The sequence below is a fragment of the Tachypleus tridentatus genome, chromosome 13 (genome assembly GCF_004210375.1).
Source record: "Tachypleus tridentatus isolate NWPU-2018 chromosome 13, ASM421037v1, whole genome shotgun sequence".
NCBI lineage: Eukaryota > Metazoa > Arthropoda > Merostomata > Xiphosura > Limulidae > Tachypleus > Tachypleus tridentatus.
In genome coordinates this window covers 42,536,571-42,557,976 of record NC_134837.1, presented here as the reverse complement: position 1 = coordinate 42,557,976, position 21,406 = coordinate 42,536,571, and the positions used below count along the sequence as shown (strand labels likewise).

General features: G+C 35.1%; 1 protein-coding gene across 1 annotated transcript in view; it reads left to right on the top strand.

The window, feature by feature from the left end:
* eIF2beta (eukaryotic translation initiation factor 2 subunit beta) overlaps positions 1-21,406 on the top strand; it is a 36,269-nt gene that overhangs the window by 6,492 nt on the left and 8,371 nt on the right. Inside the window, exons 3-7 of the mRNA XM_076484110.1 lie at positions 5,371-5,465; positions 14,148-14,334; positions 17,986-18,068; positions 18,553-18,701; positions 20,540-20,596. Coding sequence (XP_076340225.1) covers positions 5,371-5,465; positions 14,148-14,334; positions 17,986-18,068; positions 18,553-18,701; positions 20,540-20,596 — 571 coding nt within the window. The remainder of the gene's footprint in view (positions 1-5,370; positions 5,466-14,147; positions 14,335-17,985; positions 18,069-18,552; positions 18,702-20,539; positions 20,597-21,406) is intronic.

The following is a 21,406-nucleotide window of genomic DNA, read 5'->3' as shown; positions in this document are numbered from 1 at the left end:
AATATCTCAAAAAACAGAAAATATAGAAGGTTCTTATCTTAGATTTTAGCTTCTCAATATTAAAATTTGAGTACCTAATTTGGTAAAAAAAAAATATATATATATAGATTTTGTATATGGACATCACAAACATCTAATTTGGACTAATGCTGCTTTCAACATACCAACATTATACACAAAAATAAATATTTAGGTTTTTGTTACATTTACATTTTAAGTTAAGAAATTTACTAATGTATATTAGTAAAATTTTAATTATATGCAATATGAACCAGGCTTATTGAAATACATTCATAAAAATTGTGGTTCAATAAAATTTTGAATGTAAATCTACAAACACAATGTCATGGCCTTTGACCCGTGACCATAGGTAGACCCTTGTTGGTGTGGTTAATTACTTGGTCACAAGTTAACCTATTTGAATGGTATTTGATGCAAAAATACTTTTCTTGGGGTCCCATGCATAAACAATATGTGGGATATACTAATGTTTGTTCATTTTAGGGAAGTGGAGGGCAAAAGGTTAAATAAACAATTGTAGAGGTCTTGATCAATTGATGAGCTATCTTTCAACCAGTTTATATGGGATTTTGTGAAAGGATACTTTTCTACAGGTAAGGCACGCATTGACACACATTATTGGACTCGCCATTCTTAGTATATATGGAGGGAGTCATAATGCCACAAAAACATAATTTGACAATTATTTCACCATATTGTGACTAATTTACATGGGATGTGGTAAAAAGATGCATATATATAGGTCCCAAATAGAGATATAGACAATATTTGAATTATCTTTTGCTCAATTTTTTAGTGAGGAAAGCACAATTTAGGGTTTTGTGCAGTATTGCAAATGTTGGCCTCTAATTACTTTCATCTGTTATCTTCATTATTAATTTTTTGTTTACAAGTAATAATTATATTCCAATATCAATATTTTAGACCAATTTGTGTCATTGTTTTTTAAACAAACATCCTTTTTTGGACATCTTCAAATTTTTACTAAATTATACTCAACATTTAATTAAACTACTTTATTTTCATGGTACATGAATAAACTCTGAATAAAAATGTAGCTTATAATCTAAATTTTAATATTGTATATCTTTTTATTTTATCCAGCAATAATTTTAAAAAATCCTAAATTTCCACTAGTCCAAGAATTGCTCTCTAGGTCTTACTTTTTTCTCAAATTTATTTACTACTCCTCTGAGAAGTATGGAATTTATTGTAAATTACTTATAAAATTGTTATTATTCAGGCAAAGCATAATTTTTAAGCTTTAAACCTTGTTGGTGATACAGAGTCATTAGCTAGAAAATCAGACCCTTTTTGTCATGCCCACCGATCATAATTTCACAAATTGGTAAATAGTTCTCTCTAATGCAAAGTTTAAATCTGTCAAAAGATGTATTCTTATTTTTTGTACAGAGAATTATCTTACATTGATAAGCTTAGCTGAATTTTTAATGAGTTTTATCACACAGTTAGTAAGCCAAAAGAACTCTGGTAGTTATAGGACATTGTCTGCTTTTTATGTGCTGTTATTCTGTGTTCTTTTGTACATTATTTAAGTAAATAAGATTAACTGAAATAGAAATATTAGTATAAAACCAGTAGGGTTAAGTTTCATTGATAGTAAACAGCAAAAAATAAGATCTAGGTATGTACTTTATTTCTTATTCCTCATGTGTATTATTTCATTATTATTATAAAAGTAACTAAAATGTGTGCAAAAGTTGTATATGGTTATTCATGTTTGTTCTTTTGCTGTCCATGCTGAATTTATTTTTATGTAAAACATTTCTTGAACTTTGCTAGTGAAGAAGTACATGAGTTTATCAACCCTCTAATACAGATTATTTTAACAGGAATTGTTGTGTTTATGTGAAATTACTATTTCAAAATGCTAAATGACTAACATCATACACAATCCTGATGATTATTCTCACTTAACTGGAAATCAGACATAACTATATGCAATTGCTTATTTTTATCAAATATATCAAATTTTAGATCTGGATCTATTGTGTAATAAAATATTGTGTGTACTGAGAAAATTTGTTACTGTATTGTTGTTTATGCATGCCCTAATATTCCCTTCATTTGAATAAATAACTTTGGTGTTCATGCATGGTATTTGACTGAGAGTGCATCATCTGTGAATTGGGAACCAAACAGTAATATTATTTGATTAATGGGTCATATCACAATTTACACATTTTTTGAGTTGTACCTATCTGCTCTGGGCTCTTCCATTAGAGTGCTTTGGTTTATTATGATTTTTACTAAGTGTCTATCTTCTCCATTATCATCATTATATAGATGACTGTCTGCTTCTAGCTCATTTGTATGTCACCACTTTCCCTTCCCTTCACTCTTTGTTTCTTTGAGAGGCTGAAGGGGTAGATTAGCTGTTCAGTGTGAGTAAGTCCTTCCTCTTCTTACTCAATAGCTTGTTCATCTTTTTTTTAGTTTCCCATTTTATTTGGGCCCTCCCTTCTCCCCTTCACCAGCAATCTATGGAGATTTTGGTTCTGACAGTTTTTTTCCTTTTCACTAACTATATGGGAAGTTCTATCTTTTGGAGATGTGGACTTTTGTGGAAGCTCTCATTCCCCTTAGATTAACCTGCATGTGACTTCAGTGAGCTTTACAAGATCAGTGGAACCTTGTATGGGATCCTTTGGATGCTCCTACCCATCTATCTCCTTCCTTTCATGTGGACTTCATCTGGTAATTGAACAGAGACAACTACAGTTGGTGTTCCTCTTTCTCCTCCTCCTCAGGAGGTGCACTATCTCATGGCAGATACTTCTGCTTTTCATTGGTGTGTGTATTTAGACAGGCAAGAGATTTGGGGTAATTGGTCTATTGTAAAGTCATTTGCGTATCTCTTTATTGGAACTACTTGCTCTCTGTATGACTTTGGTTTATTCCCTTCCTTTGAACCAGTTGATTATGATTCATTGCAACTATTGAATGGTTGTCTTGCACATCACTTGGCAAGGGAGCATTCCATTGAGGTCTTTGTTTCCAGATGTTGGACCTTCTGTTAATTTATTTTGTTGTATCATATACTAGGTTCCCTGAATTTGGTTGTGGATCTTTTACTGTGGCCCAATAATATTCTCCCTATAGAGTGCTACCTTGATCCACTGGTATTTAGCTGGCTATGTTCCTTGTTGGATGCTCCAGAACTGGTTACATCTGACATTTACCTGAATTCCAAGCTTCTCAGGTTTTTGTCTCCAGTTCTACTTTCTGTTGCTGTAGCTGTCAATACTGTCACTCAGGACTGGGAGTAGGATTTCCTCTGTGCTTTTCCAGTCATCTTTTTTCTTTCTTGTTTCCTTTCAATCACACAAGCCACACTCATGTTTTCTTGGTGGCACCACTTTAGCTAGTATACCTGTGGTTTTCATTTGTGGGCCTCATCCTACTGACAATTCCTGTTACTCTTACCTTCTTATCCACCCTCCTAAGACAACCTTCATCAGGCATACTGATTCCTTCTATTCCAATACTGTCTTCTTGCATGGTTTTTGTCTGGTCTCTTGCCTGATGGGCCAATTTTCCTCAGTTTGCTTTCCTGATATCCCATTCCATTTGCTCTTCCTCCATGTCAGTTTACAAATGTAGATGCTGTATCTACTACTGTTGGTTTTCTCATTTTTGCTTTCCTGCATATAATTTTACTTTCCCATACCTGCTTTTCTGGCAGTGGAGCTTTCAGTATCCACCATTGCTGATTACTACATGACCATGTTATCTGTAGTTTTTTTTTGTCTAGTCTCTTGTCTGACAGTAAGGTTTTACTCTCAGGCTGCTTTCTGATTTCCCATTCCATTTGCCCTTCCTTCATGTCAGTTTACTAACATAATGGTATGTTGTTTTTATTCTTTCCACCTTCACCATTTTCCATGTTCAATTGCTTTTCCTGCTTGGAAATTCAGTGTCATTAGCCATGCCCTTGAATTTCCCTATGAATTTGCCCCTTTGTCATCCTGTTACTCTCATAACCTCTCCTTACAGACTTTTTTCCCTCCTCCTTTTGGCATGTGGCCATCAGTGTTTGGGTTTGTTTGCTCTTGATTTCTCTTGAACATTCTTTCACAGAACTTGTCATTTTCTAACTGGATCAGTTTTTCTTTTTCCCAATCAATCAATGATGAATCAGTGATTCATTAACCATGCACAGAATTTTTGCAAATCATCCAGTGTATACCATTCACTCATATTCATCTGCGGAAGGGCAGACTGTACCCTGTATGGCAAATCATTAGTTAGTAGGTTATATTTGTTGCTCCAGAATGTATGACTAAATTAAAAATGGCTGGGTGAGCACTAAAAATTGTGTGCAACAATATGAGAATGGTATAAGTATCAGTCTCTGCTTGGTGATGATGTATGTTCAGCAGCTAAAGCATATGCAAGTTGATTTGTGCTACTGGCAAGCTCAAATAGTTTTTGATTAGAGGATTATTTAGCTCCAGCCAAAGGATGGTATTTAGGAGAAAAATGCAAAACTTTATCACTTATTATTAAACTGAAGTTGTGGAAAGTTGAAGTATACTTAAGAGACTATAAATGATGAATTTGTTAGTGTTTTGTTCAGTAATGTATTGCCATTTAAAAATTACCTTTAATGAGTTATTTCTGGTATTTTATTCCCTTCAGTTTTAACTTTTAAGTATTTTTATTTATATTAGAACATGTTGCACAGCTGTTATTGATAAAATGTCAGTTAATTGTGGTGGAGCTCATGATCTGTTAAAATCAGTAAATTAGGTTCTTGCATAAAACAGTTGCAGAAGATCCTGGATTTTTTTTTTTCAACCTGTGTGAATTATGAAAAAATGCATACAAGCTATGAGAAAAAAACTCATTGTTAATATATATTTAATATTAAAGGTTTTAGTTTTCTTTGATATCATAATGAAAAATTTCATTGAAGGTGTTATAGGGAATCAGTTGGTGGAGCTGTGTGTAAGTGCTAAAATAGGTATTTGTATTAAGATAGACCTTTATATAAAGAAACTTTAGCTCAACAGTACATTATTGCATACTATAAATACTTCATGTTATGAGTAAATTGACAGGCAAATGTTTTTAATTTCAACAAAACTGAAACATTGCATATGTATATAAAGTAATGAATAGTGAGAGGAATTAAGTTTATTTTGGACCTTGATAGTGTTATAACATCAACTGTTGATCTGTAAACACGTGTAGAAAACAACAAGGAAAACAATTTTTAAATTGGATATAAAATTGGTTAGGATTTAAGTTAAATTTGATAATTTGAAGATGTGATTTTGTTGTTGCAAAGTAGTATTTTTCTCTAATGTAATATATGTTCTCAAGATGCACCGCTGGACTTGGATGACTTTTCTGGTGTAAAAAAGAAGAAAAAGAAGAAAAAAGTATTTGGCCTAGATGAGTTAGAAAGTGCACTTCCTGTAAGTTTTTGTTAATTTGTTTAGATGAATGGTATTAAAATGTATAATTGAGTTTTAAGTGAAAATATATTTCATATAGCATCTTAAAACTTAAATGTAATATTTTGTTGAATGAATATTCTTAAAAAATCCATTCTTTTATAATATTTTATCTTCATGTGAAATTATCTAAAGTTATTCTTATGCTTAACAATGAAACTATCAAAGTATTGGTGATTTTTTGTATGCTATGTTCTTAATTGTGAATGTTATTTTACTAAATAGAACTTTTTATTAAAATTTCTTTACCATTTTAACTGTTTGTAAAGTAGTTTTTTTGACTATCTAAATAAAGCAAAAAAAATTGTATCAATTTGATCATTCATAAAACTGAAAGCATTGTACCATTTCAACTCAACCAATTTGCCTGTCTGAAAGACATTTTTCTGAAATAGTTTCAAAATAATTCAATGATAAATGAGAAGAACTGAACACTATTTTGGAAATTCTGAAATAACTTATCTTCTCATGCACAAATGCAATGTTCCTCATGCAACTACCTATGAGATTTCCATGGCACTAGCCTTGAGGGGAACTCCCAATTAGATTTATGTTTAATGTAAGTTGCATTTGGGCTTGTGATGTAAGTCTCCTGCTGTTAGTTATGTTGTAACTCCCCCAATCCATATGCACTTGTGATAATGTCATTATTTTCCTCCATTATACAACACAGGTGAGTTCAGCTATCATCAAACTTCATTGATGAATTGTGTTTGTTAACAAAACTTTGATTTTTGTTCTATTTTAAATTTGTTTCAAAAGCTACGAGTTTTATCATGAATTCTCAAGTGAAGGTGACTTTTACAAAGTCCTTAGTGAGTTTTGATATTACACATTCATGCCTTATTTACATTACACCTTCTAGCAGCTTGATAAATATTAGGGGTATTCTAGCTTTTGTTCAACATGTTTTAGATTACCATATACTCACTGGATCTTTTATTCCTGTCCCATCAGTTGAAATTCTTTCTCCATGGCTCCCAGTGAAGGTTCTGTTCTTTCTGGTTACCTCATCTGGGATCTAAACATCCACCCACGTGTTTGCCGTGCGTGGCAACCCGTGAAGGGGAGGAGAGGATCCTGGTGGTTGAGGGGTCCAACCCTAACACACCGCTTTGGCCTTGAATTTTTGTAGATGGGCAGCCTTTGGGTGGCCCCCCTTGGGTCAGTCGGCTGGTCCACTTGGGCTAGGGTCAACCAAGTACCAGTGTTGGAAGTTCTCAACTGACGTTGTGGACATTGTGTGTGATGCTGGGGTTTGGGTATAGTGCTCATGAAACCCTGACATTGCTGCAATGTCCTTGCATAACATTGTAGTGTGTTCCCTTGTAGGGCTCCATCATGGGTGGGGTCAGTGGGCACTGGAATTTTCTTTTTTTTTCCTATGGATCCTCCTACAAAAAATTTAAATAAAATAGTGATAAACAGTCAATACGTAAACGACCATGCCTTGAAGACTGAGCAGCAATCTTCATCATCTGTAACACACGTACCTCATTTTCTTACATTACATTCTCTTTCAGAGAAACCTTTAGGGCAAATGTCTCCCTTTTTTTTATTCAGGGACTAGGGACTTGTTGGCTCTCCAAAGTCAGTAAAGTCGCTTTGATCTGGAGACATTGGTTGAAACATCCACATCCCAACATAGTGAACTCCTCTTGAATTCAAAGGCAGTTGGAGATATACCTATTGAGGTTACCCCTCATGCTATCTTGAATTCATCATGAGGAGCTTTGTTGAGAGGGATTTGAAGAATGTCCCCGAGTCAGAGATTCTCACTGGTTTCTCCACCCAAGGAGTTTTTTCAGTGAGGCGCATCTTCACTTGCAAAGATGGAGTTACACTGCCAACAAATATCCTTGTTTTGACATTTACATCACCACGTGCACTTGCCACCATTAAGGCAGGTTATCTGAATTGCAGGGCACGGCCGTACATTCCAAACCCTCTCCTATGTTTCCAATGTCAGAGGTTCGCCACTCAAAGACATCATGTCGTGGTTCCCTGACGTGTGCTCGTTGTGGTGACAAGGACCACGATGCCTATGAGTGTGACATGGATCCACATTGTGTCAACTGCAATGGTTCTTACTTTTCCTACTTTCGTTCTTGCCCTAAATGGTTGGAGGAAAAGGGGTACAGCATTTGAAAACAATTCATAACATTAGTTATCCTGAGGCTCTGAAATTGCTGTCCACCACTTCATCTCAGACATATGCTGCTGCACTTTGTTCCACAACTACAGTGGGAGTGCACAGATCTCTGTGCCTCCAAGAGAATCGTTTTCAAAACAAATGAAAAGCCTTTTGACCTCCATGGTTAACAAGGATGAATCAACTTCTACAACCATCTCTGTTCCTCCCATACATTCCAACAAACCCTAAGATCCACATCCTTTGGTTTCGAATACAGGTATTTCTTCAGATACATTTTACTTCCCACCCCAAGATGCAAAACAATCAATCGTTTACGTCCTCAGTCACTGGAATCCCTTTCCAACAACAAAGACCTGCCCAGTCGACCCAGGGTAGGATTCATGGAGGTTGATAGACCTCCTCCGAATAAGGACAGTAAGGAAAAAAGACGTGGTCATAAACAGAAGGCTTTTCCAGCCACTTTGCCAACCCATCATTAAAAATGGCCACCTTGATACAATGGAACTGTCAAGGTTTACGTTCTAATCTGAATGACATCAAAACACTGATTGCTTCCTACCATCCTGTATGTTTTTCCCTACAAGAAACATTTCTGAAACCTGCCGATACAGTCACCTATCAGCAGTACATGGAGGGTGGCAATGTTGGTTGATCAGCATGTGCCCACCCTGTCTGTCACTCAACACACCCTTGGAAGCCATCTGTATTTCCTTGGGTCATACCATCACTGTTTGTTCTCTCTACCTGTCACCTGGAGAGACATATAATCAATCATACCTTGATGCTCTTGTTGAACAGTTGCCATCTCCTTTTCTATTACTGGGGGACTTTAATGGACATCATCCCCTCTGGGGAAGTGCTGTTATTGATAGGAGGGGTCACTCTGTAGAGCGTATGCTCTTTGATCACAACCTTTCTCTTTTCAATACTGGTTCTTTTACTTATTTTCATGTACCTAGTCAGTCCATTACTGCTATTGATCTCTCGGTTTGGTCCCCTTTATTATTCTTCCATTTTTCATGGAGGGTTGAAAATAATCCACCAGGCAGTGATCATTTTCCTATACTTTTGGGAGAGACTGGCCGTGGTCGATGCCACCCTACCCGCGTGCCCTGGTGGAAGCTGGATCAGGCAGATCAGTCCACTTTCACTGCTCTCACAGAACTTGATCCTGCCATCATCAGTCAGATATCAATAGATTGTGTGGCAGTGGTAACTGACTGTATTATACAAGCATCTGCTCAGTGTATTCCTAAAACATCGACACGTTTTTCCACTATATCCTTGTTTATGGTGGAATCCTGCCTGCCACATGGCACAGAAAGCTCAAAAACGGGCCTGGGATACTTTCTGTAGATATCCCACACTTTCAAATTGCATCGCTTTCCAGTGGGCCCGTGCACATGCTCGATGGGTGAGACGTCAAAGCCAGAAGGAATCTTGGATTAAGTTCACAACTAGCATTGCTTTTACCACCAGTTCCAAGGTCATATGGGACATGGTTTGAAAGGTCAGTGGACACTACATTTCTGTTCCCCTCTCAATCTTACTCTCTGATGGCCAAGAGGTATCTGATGTCTGGATCATCGTTGATACTCTAGGTGAAAGCCGGGTATCTAGCACTTCTGCTTCTTCCTCCACCTTCTTGGCCATCAAGACTTGGGCAGAATGTTCACTTCTTTTCTTTTGAACTGAATGTCTCTTTTACCATAATTGTCCCTTTTCATTGGTGGAACTGGAAATGGTCCTTCATTTGTCTGGCAGTACATCTTTTGGACCTGATGATGTACACTGGCATGCTGAGCTATCTCTCTCCTGCTTCTCTTGATATTCTTTTAATTGTTTTTAAATGGATCTGGCAGGAGAGTGTTTTTCCTAATACCTGGCACCAGACTATTATCTTACTTTTCTCTGAGCCTGGGAACGATCCCAAGATTCTTTCAAACTACCATCCAATTGCTTTGACGATCTGTCTCTGTAAGACCTTAGAGAGGATGGTTAATGCTTGTCTTGTTTGGTTCCTCGGATCAGACAACCTCCTCTCACCCACCTAGTGTGGATTCCAATGACCACTTCACCACGGACCACCGAATTCGACTTGAAATATCAATCAGACAAATTACAATATCTTGTATCAATATTCTTTGACATTGAGAAGGCTAATGACACAACATGGAGATATGGCATTTTGCGAGACTTCCACATATATATGGGTTATGTGTCCATTTACCCATGTTTATTAATTTTTTTTAATGGACAGGAGATACCAAGTTTGTGTGGGTTTGACACTTACTCATTCTTTTCTACAGGAACTTGGGGTCCTTCAGGGCAGTGTTTTGAGTGTCACACTTGTTCAGTGATGGCATTAATCTTCATACTGAAAACTCTCTCACTGTTGCAAACGGGCTCTACGTCGACGACTTTCACATCTCGTGTTAGTTGTCAAACATGAGATATATTGAGCGGCAACTACAAACTGCCCTCAATCGTGTACTGAAATGGACCACAGCAAACGGCTTTAATTTCTCTCTCTCTAAAACCATTTGCATGCACTTTTGCTGCCAACGGGGTATTCACCCTGATCCTGAACTCCGTATCGGTGAAATTTTGCTGCCAGTGGTCTCTGAGACCAAGTTCGTGGGGCTTGTCTTTGACCGTAAACTGATCTTTATACCACACTTAAAGCAGCTACAGATCAAATGCACAAGAACACTGAACATCCTCTGTGACCTCTGTACAATCAGTTGGGGAATGGATCGATGTTCTATGTTAAAGATATATCGTGCTCTTATTCGATCGAAACTTGACTATAGATCAATGTTCTATGGCTCTGCCAGACCTTGGCCTGTTGTGGTTTGTCCATAACATTAGACAGTGTTATTGGTGATGGTGACACTGTCCACCTTGATAAAGTTTTTAGTTTTTTAATGGCCATTAATCTTTTTAATGTCATTTAAGTGTTTGATATTTATTCATTACACCTTTTTAATTGTGGTTTCCTTTTAAGAGTCTCAATTTCTCTAATTTGATTTGAAATTGGAAAATGGCCATGACATTAAATAACTCTACACCAGGAATGGAAAGGCCAACTTCAGGTGACTAACTCTGCTATTTGAACTATCCATTTGATTCATCTTAGCGAATTATTATTATTACAATTTTGCTGCATGTCTTTTAACACTTTTATCACTTTACTTTTTGATACTGACCATAATGACAGAACAAGGAATGTAAAAGCCAACTTCAGGTGACTGACTGTGGTTCTTGTACTTAACTGTTAGTCGTCCTAGCAGGTTATGATCATTACCATTATGCTACAGAAAGTTCTTTGCAACTTCTCTTACTCTGCTTTCTCTCTTAACATTGTAGACTATATGTCAACATTAGTTTTATGCTTTTTCTGTTTTTCAATGCTGTTTTGTTTTATCTTTATTTCCTTTTATGAATTTTACTACATTTACTTTTTTTTTACCAGACATTTGGCACAGATAGCCTAGCTGCTTTGTGCCATAAAATACTAAATCAACCAACCAACCAACTTTGTCCACAGTCTTTCTCTCTGCTTCTCCTTACTTCATTGTCTTTTCCCTCCAACACTGTCTGTGGTCCTTCTCACTGGTTTTTGTGGTTGGCCACGGTTGTTATACCTCCATGTATTTTCTATGTTCCATCTTTCACATTTACATCTACCAATTCTTCAAACATAGCACTGGCCCCTTTGTTACCAGTTTGTATTTTGAAGTTCTTCACTCACTATCTTCATAGTCTCGGACTGTCATTTCTTTTCCTGCACGGTTGACTTCTGTTAGCCCATTCTTGGATGGTATCCTTTTTCACACCTCCTTTCTTTTGCAGAAGGCTACTCAATTGGAATGGCTTGTTAAGATATTTAAGTCCTTTCTCACACCAACTGAGTAATTGGTACATAAGAGCATTCTATTCATCTCTTGTCTCAACCAAGCTTAGCCTTCTCTTCTTTGTCTGTGAGCGAGGAGTATCCCACCATCAGGATTTACGCTTCTCATTCACATTCTGCAAAAGGAGTTCTGTAGCTTTTGGAGACCCAAATCTCCTTATACCTTTGGGGCACATGTTCATGCACTATGTTGGTGGTCCTTGTTTGTGAATTTCCCTTCCTCTCTTGAGAAATTCTTATAATAACTGGATTGCACTCATACTACTTTCAGTGTTCTCTTACCAATTTCCATACTGGATCTTTCTCTTCAGTTATGTTTCCTTCTTGATTAAGGCTCATCTTTGAACAATGAAATGACTTCTGGCATTTGGACATAGGACAGGTGCCTATTTCCCCTCAATGTACCTAAACTTCTTGGTGATTGTCAGGCATGTTCCCATTTCCTGCCCCTTGTAACAGATTGATAGAGCATTATTCACTTTGACATATCCCTAGTTTTTTCTCTATCATAAAGAGGTCATACATTCCACAATGTTTGCCTTTGGGAGTTGAACCTACTCTTCAGGACTCATTCACATTGGGTTCTTATTGTTGCCTATCAGTTAACTATGGTTTTGTATCTTTTGACAAACTGCTGCTCTTGTTCAAAATACATTCAATCCATGGGATAATCTTTTCATCCCAGGCCTTTTATTGAATTAGCTTTCAATTATGCATGCCATTCTTGTTGACTCCAATATTCTTGTTTTTAGGTCTTGTTTTCTTCAGCCTTTTGTTGTGGCTGTTAAAATTACCAGCCGTGGCTGGTCTTACTTTTTTATGTCTATCTTCCTCTTTCACTCCTTCCTCAAATCATCAATGTCGACATGACAGTCATTCACAAATCTTACTGTGACACCTCTTTGGCTACTTTAGTTTTGTTCTTCTCTGCTTCAGTTTGTGTCAGACATCCTTCACGTATCCAATGTCCCCTTCACTCTTGCTTTGACCTTTCACATCCCCATTTAGTTACAGGATGTTATCTATTTTCTCGTAAATTTTTTTTGTCCATTACCTATTGGGTCAAACTCTCCCATCATGTAACTTTATTCTTGTTACATTACTATCTCACTTCCATTTTGTTAGTTTATTTACAACAGTAGTGATCTTTTGTCATTTATCCACCTATTATTCCTTTTCTTCCAACCATCTTGTTGTGCTCTTCCTTCCTGCCTTTTCTTTATTTAGCTGTTCAACCATAGTTTACATGTCCCTGCCATTGCTGAATATTGTGTACAGTTGCCCATTGCATGTAACCCTTCCAGATAACACAGGGTGTTTTCTTACCCTGTCTTCTTTACTATCTTCTGCTTTTTTTCTACCATCTTCCTTGTCCAACTATCATTCCTGTCTGGGTCCTTAATGTGGATTTACATGCTGTCATGTGTTCCCATTCAAGCTCTTACTTCTTAACTCTTTATCAGCTTTTTCACATCTTATTTCCTTTTTGCATGTTGTCACCACCATTCTATTATTTGTGTTTTTTGTACCACCTTCCACCATGTTTATATACTCCTCTACCCATTGTGGGTATGTTTGTTTTCATTTCTCCTCATTTTTGTTAAAAAAGATCCCACATTTTATTGGAGTAGGTTTTTTTGTGGCATGATATGTTATAGAATATTTGATGTTTAACATGTGAATTTAGGTTGAAGTTACCTCAAGGTTGGTAGCATGCATAGCTCATAGGCAGATGTGAGAGGAAGATAGTATTTCTGTATGTAGAGGTGAGTATCGATTGAAAATACACTTTTAGATCAGGGAAATATTACTTGTTTTTTTGCAATCAAAATGTTTATAACACAGAAGTAAAGAAGGGCAGAAATTTAATAGAAGATAAAGCAGAGCCATGAACCTTTGACATACTTTGTAACTATGCTTCTTTGAGTAGTTTTGTGCATTTATACCACTATAATGTTCTTAATTTTTTGATGTATCTTTTTTGTACACAGGCATACTGTTGTAATGCCATTGTGGGTTTGGATTCTTTAGATTATTTGGCATAAAGAAGAAACATCCAGTCTACGTAAAATTAATTAAAGCATTTTGATTCTTCACCCATGTGGTTTGCAAGTACAACTTTAACAAGTTCAATGTAACTGAAGAAAACCTTAATTTCACAACTATGCTTCAATACAAATTTCACTTACTGATATTATTGCATTTATGGTTCTTGCCATAGCTAAAGTATTTTGTTTAATATACAAACTTAAAATTTAGAGTACTAAACTTACCAACCTACTTGGTTACCAAACCACCACTGTAAGAAACTCTATAATCTCTTCTAGTCCTACCTAATTCACATTTCGTATAATTCGAGTAATTTTTTAAATTTTAAAGAAAATCCCTGATAAACAATGTGCTGTTCATGTGACATTAAAACTATTAGGCTAATGGCACTACAAACATCTAACTTAAAAACAAAGCTATAGGAATACTTGAATTTGTTTATGCATTTAAGTCACTTTAATAAAGGGTGATTTTAAGGTCACTTCAAATTAAACTCTAATGGTTTAATTTCTTTGTATTCTAGAATTTAGAATCAAAAGAAGACCAAATTCAACAAGTTAGTGAAGAGAAAGATGATGATCTTGGTGGGTTGGATGAAGATCTTGACTTCAGCTTACCAAAGAAGAAAAAGAAAAAAAAGAAGATTTCTCTTGATGAACTAGAAGTAGATTCTTTTCCCCAGGATGAAGATGAAGACACAGAAACATTTGGTAGGTGCATATAAGGCTTTGTTTTGCTACATAAGGTATAATTAAGAAAATCACTTAGTTGAATTTTTTACGTGATAGGTGAAGGTAATTTGTAATTACTGCTCTGACTTTTAATTTGTGATATATAAAAGTAAGCAAAGCATTCAGTATTGTTTTAATTTATGAAAGTTTTGTATTTAAGTTATATTTTATTTTATATATTACTGTAATAAGTTACATATTCCCATGAGTGGTTTGTTAAATTACTTTGCCTATTTACTAGTTTGTTTTTTTCCCAAAACAATTCTTTTTTCTAAACTTGTATAAATGTAAAGGGTTTTGGCTAGACTGGGTAGTTAGTGGAATTTACTGAGCAATTAATTGTTAAGTTGGTTAAGTGATCATATTCAACTAATAAATTAATTTTGCAAAATGACTTTTAAAAAAATTCCCTTGTTTTTGCAAGGTGGCAAAAGAAAATGTTACAACTAAAATCAATATCTAATGCTCAAGGTAGGCAGGACACAGATAACTCATTGTATAACTTTGTTTTACAGGAAACAAACTGAATACTTGAAATAATCAAACACTAATTTTGATTAGTTGATTGTTGTCATGAAACTAAACTGAACAACTTGATTGAAGTTAATAACTAAAAGTTATTTCCCCTTTGGTGTGGATTCCTGTACGTGGTGAGAGGACCTCACAGGGAAGTTTCTGTTTTTAAGTTTACCTCCTCTGGGATCTAAACATCCACCCACGTGTTTGCTGTGCATGGCGACCCATGAAGGGGAGGAGAGGATTCTGGTGGTTGAGAAGCCCAACCGTAACACACCACTTTGGCCTTGAATTCCTGTAGATGCCATTGGGTGGCCTTTCTTTGATCGATTGGCTAGTCCACTTGGGCTAGGGTCAACCAAGTACCAGTGTTGGAAGTTCTCAACGGATGTTGTGGACATTGTGTGTGATGCTGGTGTTTAGGTATAGTGCTCATGAAACCCTGGCGTTGCTGCAGTGTCCTTGCTTGACATTGTAGTGCGTCCCCTCATAGGGCTCCATGGTGGGTGGGGTCAGTGGGCACTGAAAATTTAAATAAAATAGTGAAAAACAGTCAATAGGTAAACGACCAAGTCTTGAAGATTCTGATCAGCAATTTTCAACATCTGTATCACCAGCTATACCTCATTTTCTTATCCTACATTCTCTTTCAGAGAAACCTTTAGGGCAAATGTCCCCTTTTTTTTTTTTTATTCAGAAGGGACTGGAGGGACTTGCTGGCTCTCCAAAGTCAGTAAAGAAGCTTTGAGACCTATTGTTTGAAACATCCACATTCCAATGTAATGAACTCCTCTTGAATTCAAAGGCAATTGGGGATATACCTATTGAGGTTATACCTCATGCTACTTTGAATTCATCACGAGGAGTTATTGTTGAGAGGGATTTGAAGAACATTGAGTCAGAGATTCTTGCTGATTTCTCTACTCAAAGAGTTTCTGCAGTGAGGCGCATCTCCACTCGCAAAGATGGAGTTACATTGCCAACCAACATACTCTCATTGAACAGTTGCCGTCTCCCTTTCTAATCCTGGGGACTTTAATGGACATCATCCCCTCTGGGGAAGTGCTGGTATTGATAAGAGGGGTCATTCTGTAGAGCATGTGCTCTCTGATCACAACCTTTCTCTTTTCAATACTGGTTCTTTTACTTATTTTCATGCATATAGTCAGTCCATTACTGCTATTGATCTCTTGGTTTGCTCCCCTTCATTATTCTCCCATTTTTCATGGAGGGTTGACAATAATCCATGAGGCAGTGATCATTTTCCTATAATTTTGAGAGAGACTGGCTGTGGTTGATGCCACCCAACCCACGTGCCCTGGTGGAAGATGAATCAGGCAGACTGGGCCACTTTCACTGCTATTACAAAACTTGATCCTGCTGTTGTCTGTCAGCCATCAATAGACGACTGTGTGGCAGCAGTAGTTGACTGTATTATACAAGCAGCTGCTCAATGTATTCCTAAAACCTCGACACATTTTCCACTATATCCTCGTCCATGGTGGAATCCTGCCTGCCATATGGCATGGAAGGCTCAAAAACAGGCCTGGGATACTTTCCATAGGTATTCCACACTTTCAAACCCTACTGCTTTCTAGTGGGTGAGAGGTCAAAGCCAGAAGGAATCTTGGATTAAGTTCACAACTGGCATATTTTCTACCACCAGTTCCAAAGTCATATGGGACAAGATTCGAAAGGTAAGTGGGCAATAGAATTCTGTCCCCCGTCGATCTTACTCTTTGATGGCCAGGAAGTAGCTGATATCTGGAACATCACCGATACTCTAGGTGAAAGCTTTTGCCAGGTATCTAGCACTTCTACTTCTTCTTCCACCTTCTTAGCCATCAAGACTTGGGCAGAGCAATCACTTCTTTCCTTTTGAGCTGATTGTCTCTATGACTATAATCGTCCCTTTACACTGGTGGAACTGAAACTGGCCTTTCATCGGTCTGGCAGTACATTGGTTGGACCAGATGTACACTATGGCATGCTGTGTCATCTATCTCCTGCTTCTCTTGATATTCTTTTAATTGTTTTTAACGACTCTCAATGACAGCACCATTTTAAAAATGTACGGTACCACAGTTTGTCCATAACATTAGACAGTGTTATTGGTGATGGTGACACTGTCCACCTTGATAAAGTTTTTAGTTTTTTAAAGGCCTTTAACCTTTTTAAAATCATTTAAGTTTTTTAATTTATACATTAAACCTTTTTTAATGTGATTCCCTTTTAAGAATTACAATCTCTCTAGTTACCTTTGAAATTAGAAATTGGCCATAACATTAAATAACTCGACACCAGGACTGGAAAGGCCAACTTCATGTGACTGACGCTGCTGTTTGAACTATCCATTTGAACTACCCATTGGTCATCCTGGCAAGTTATTATTAAAATTTTGCTACACATCTTTTAAAACTTTTATTACTTTTCGACAATGGCCATGATGACACATAACTCGGAACCAGCACTGGAAAAACCAATTTCACGTGACTGACAGTGGTTCTTGTACTTACCTGTTAGTTTTCTTGCCAGGTTATAATAATTACCATTTTGCTACAGTAAGTTTTTACAACGTCTATTATTGTAGTTTCTCTCTTAACATTGTAGACTAGATGTCAACATTGGTTTTATGCTATTTATGTTTTTAAATGCTGTTTTGTTTTACCTTTATTTCCTTTTATGAATTTTACTACATTTACTGTAATTTTACCTTTTTACCAGATGTTTGGCACAGATAGCCTAGCTGCTTTGTGTCATAAAACACTAAATCAACCAACCAAAATTTATTTCCAAGTAACATATGAAAGTATTAGATTAAAAATTGCATTAATCAGTATTTTTCTAGCTAACTAAAACTCTTAGAAAATGAAAGAAATTAAACATTTATATTTGTATAATTCTCTGTTAGAATTTTTCAAGAGTATGCAATAGTCAAGTGATGTGTAAGTTATCTTAATAAAAGTTTGAAAATATTTTAGATTTTTTTTTATATTGAATAGTAAATAAAGTGCTTTGGTAAATATTTTCATTTTTTTATAAGGATTTTTAGTATTTGTATTTTTTTTGTAACTTGCTTTATTGCTGATTTTAAATAATTTACAACATAATTAGAACTTGAAGGAGAGACAAAGACATCCACTGTAGCAGCACCTGGTTTGTGGATAGGAACAGATAGAGATTATACTTATGATGAGGTAAAGAAAGTTACTACCATATTAATGTTTTAGTTGTATGCCATTAATTTTGTAAATCATTGATTTTAAAAAGTAAACATTTTTGGCCTTTATAGCAGCTTATGCATAGTTGGGATCAGATTCTCTGTAATTCCAACTGAGAAGTTTAATGAATTTTTAATACATAAAAAAATCAGGTGTAAACACTTGAGCTTGTTTTTAAGATGTGTTCTGTTTTCTAATCTGGTGTACCAAGTTCAAATTCGTATAAGTTTACTATGTTTTAGTTTAGTCATTGGACATGCTACACAGTAATTGTAAATATTAAGTTGTGAATTTCTTCTGATGTTCCATATTTAATTCTACTTGATAACACTTTTATTCCTTCAGTGAAGAATGGCATTCATAAGAGTCTTTAATACTGTTCATAAAGTGCTTATATTGTAGTGAATAACGTTTTTCATATAAGAATGCCACAAAGTAAAAATAAACTTATCTTCTTCAGCTCTTGAATAGAGTTTTTAATATTATGAGGGAAAAGAATCCAGATATGGTTGCAGGTGAAAAACGACGATTTGTCATGAGGCCACCTCAAGTTATCAGAGTTGGAACAAAAAAAACATCCTTTGCTAACTTTTTGGAGATATGCAAAATGTAAGTATGTGCCTTTATTTAGTTCAAATGAAATGACCCATTCATAAAGTTTTTCATTTAATTAAAGTGTAAAAAGAAACTATTCCAATATTCAGGTATTTCTTCAGGAAAGACAATCACCTTCAGATGCCATTTTATTGTAAAATATTCTTTATTAAACCTCTGTTTATAGACTCAGTCAAATTGAATGATTTTGTAGTTGTGAAGTTATACATTATTATTTTATTATAGTTCTACATTAGTCTGTTGTATACATAAGTAGGATTTTTAATAGACTACTGAGCCTGAGAGAATGGTGATATTCATCCTATGGATAAGAATAATTCTCATCATCTTGGTGTTCATATTTCATTTGTGTAACTCTAGAACCTTCTCATTGAATATTCTTTTTTAAACTGTATGTATATATATTTTTTTTTTTTTTTGCTAAGTCCTAGCATTTTGTTTCTTCTACACTCACAGCATCATTGATCAAAGATTGTGAAAGTTTGAATTTACAGTTTCAACTGCTTTGTTAACTTTTTCATGTTTGTATCTGTTTCATTTGTGATTTTATTGCTGTCTTTTTTTCACGTACAGAAGTATTTGTCAGATAAAAGTAAGTTGCAGTGGGACTCTACCAGCTGATTCTTGTATAGCTAATGTAAATATGGCATAATTGTTAGGTTTCTTGTTACATGTGCTGGAAGTCATGAAACTGACATTTTATTTAATTTAAGTTTTTTTAGGCTGAAAGGTTACCCTTCAGTTACTTTTGTTAAACAGTTGTGTACAATTTGTTTTAATTATAGCATTTAATTCTTCCTTACACCTCTTGCAATCAAGTTAAAACTCTAAGCATTATTTTGTAAATATCCAAAACATAAGATTTACTTGTAATATATCAGTTTAATGAATTCCATGAATTTTTTATTAAAGGTGAAGAATGTATAACAAGTTAACCACATCATATCTGCTATAGTGAGTACCAGTGAAGACTTTCAGCAAATATCAGGGCTCGTAAAATCAGCTGAATTATGAAATATGTTATTTATGTTATCTGGTTGCATGAATAACTGTTGTGGTGTGAACTGATTAAGTTGGTTGTGTGTAATTTTAGTCAATTTTATTTAAGCCATTTACAAATGTGTTTGAGTGCTCGATTTTAAAGGTGCAGGTTGTAGGTTCGAATCCCTTTCACACCAAACATCCCCTTTCAGCTGTGGAGATGTTATAATGAGATGGTCAGTCCTACTATTCATTGGTAAAAGAATAACTCAAGAGTTGATGGTGGTATGTTAACTAGTTGTCTTCCCTCTAGTGAACCACTACTAAATTAGGGACAACTAGCACAGATAAACCCTCCTGTAGCTTTGAACAAACTTGAAAACAAACCATTTACAAATCAGAATTAGGATAATTATTAATAACATACTATTACTTATTATTTTAATTTACCATTTATTATTGCTTTTAACTGATTTTATTCATCGTTCGGAAGAACCAAGAAGCTAGTCTTGAGCTAAGCAGTCACAATGTCTTTTGAGATGAGATTAGTAATTTTAAAAACATATAATTGAAAATAGAAAACACAACAAAAGCATTTAAATGTATTTACCTTTTTCTTCATAGCTTCCAATATTCTTTTCATTTGATAAGTTATTAGGTCATTTGCTCAACTCAATTTCATTATCCTATTGAAGAAACAAAAAATTAAACAGTGCTTTTTATAAAGTTTTTTTATAATTTTTTTTCATTTATTGGATCATTATGTATAGTTGTTGATTGCTTTTCTTTCTTGTTCTTAAGTGATTGTGTGTTTAAGTTTATTACATACATTGTAATATTTTATTGTATAGGTTACATCGACAACCAAAACACTTACAAGCATTTCTTTTGGCTGAGTTAGGTACCAGGTAAGCTGATGTTCTTATTCTGTTTGTTCCTGAATGATTATTTTATTGTTTATTTTTCTACAAAAAATGAAACTTTACATCATAAATCTTTGTGCAATAATAATATTTGTTTTAAATACCTCTGTTTCTTTGAGCATGTTGCAGTTGTAAACTTGGACATTCAGTATTAATTTAGTGAAGGGCTGAAGAATTGAAAACTTTGGATCTAACAAAATTAGAGGATTTTTACTTTACATTATGTACTGAGATAATGTGTAGGTAAATGAAACAGGAAAGAGAAGAAAGTGGCAAGTGGTGTTGTGTGATTTTATATATCTAGGTGTGTGAACACCTTTCATATGTTGAATGCATGTATGCATGTCAAATTTCAAAGTGTAATTAAAAATAATTCTAAACCTAAACATTTTAGAATTTATGTTGTCATTTTCTGATATTTACTTAAATAAAAAAGTTCAAACTTAGATTTCTGTAACTTCAAGGTTTTTAACAAATAAAAACTTTATTTTGTTTGTTTTTCTTAAAACTTTTTCTGCCAGTTCAAAGTGATCATTACTGGTAGATTTTAAATACCATTGGTTAGAGAAATTTTTAAACTGTTTGTCAGAGTAGTGTGAGAAGTCACTTAAAATTTTGTGGTAAACTGATATTGCTCCACCAGAAAATAATGGCAGAATTTAGTAGAAAATTTAAAAAGCTTAAAAACAAAATAAGTGTATGAAATTTTTTTATAGTTTCCTTAAACATTCTTTTTATTCTAGAACATGTTTTTTGAATTAAGTAAATTTTATTTGAAAAACTACAGAAATTTTC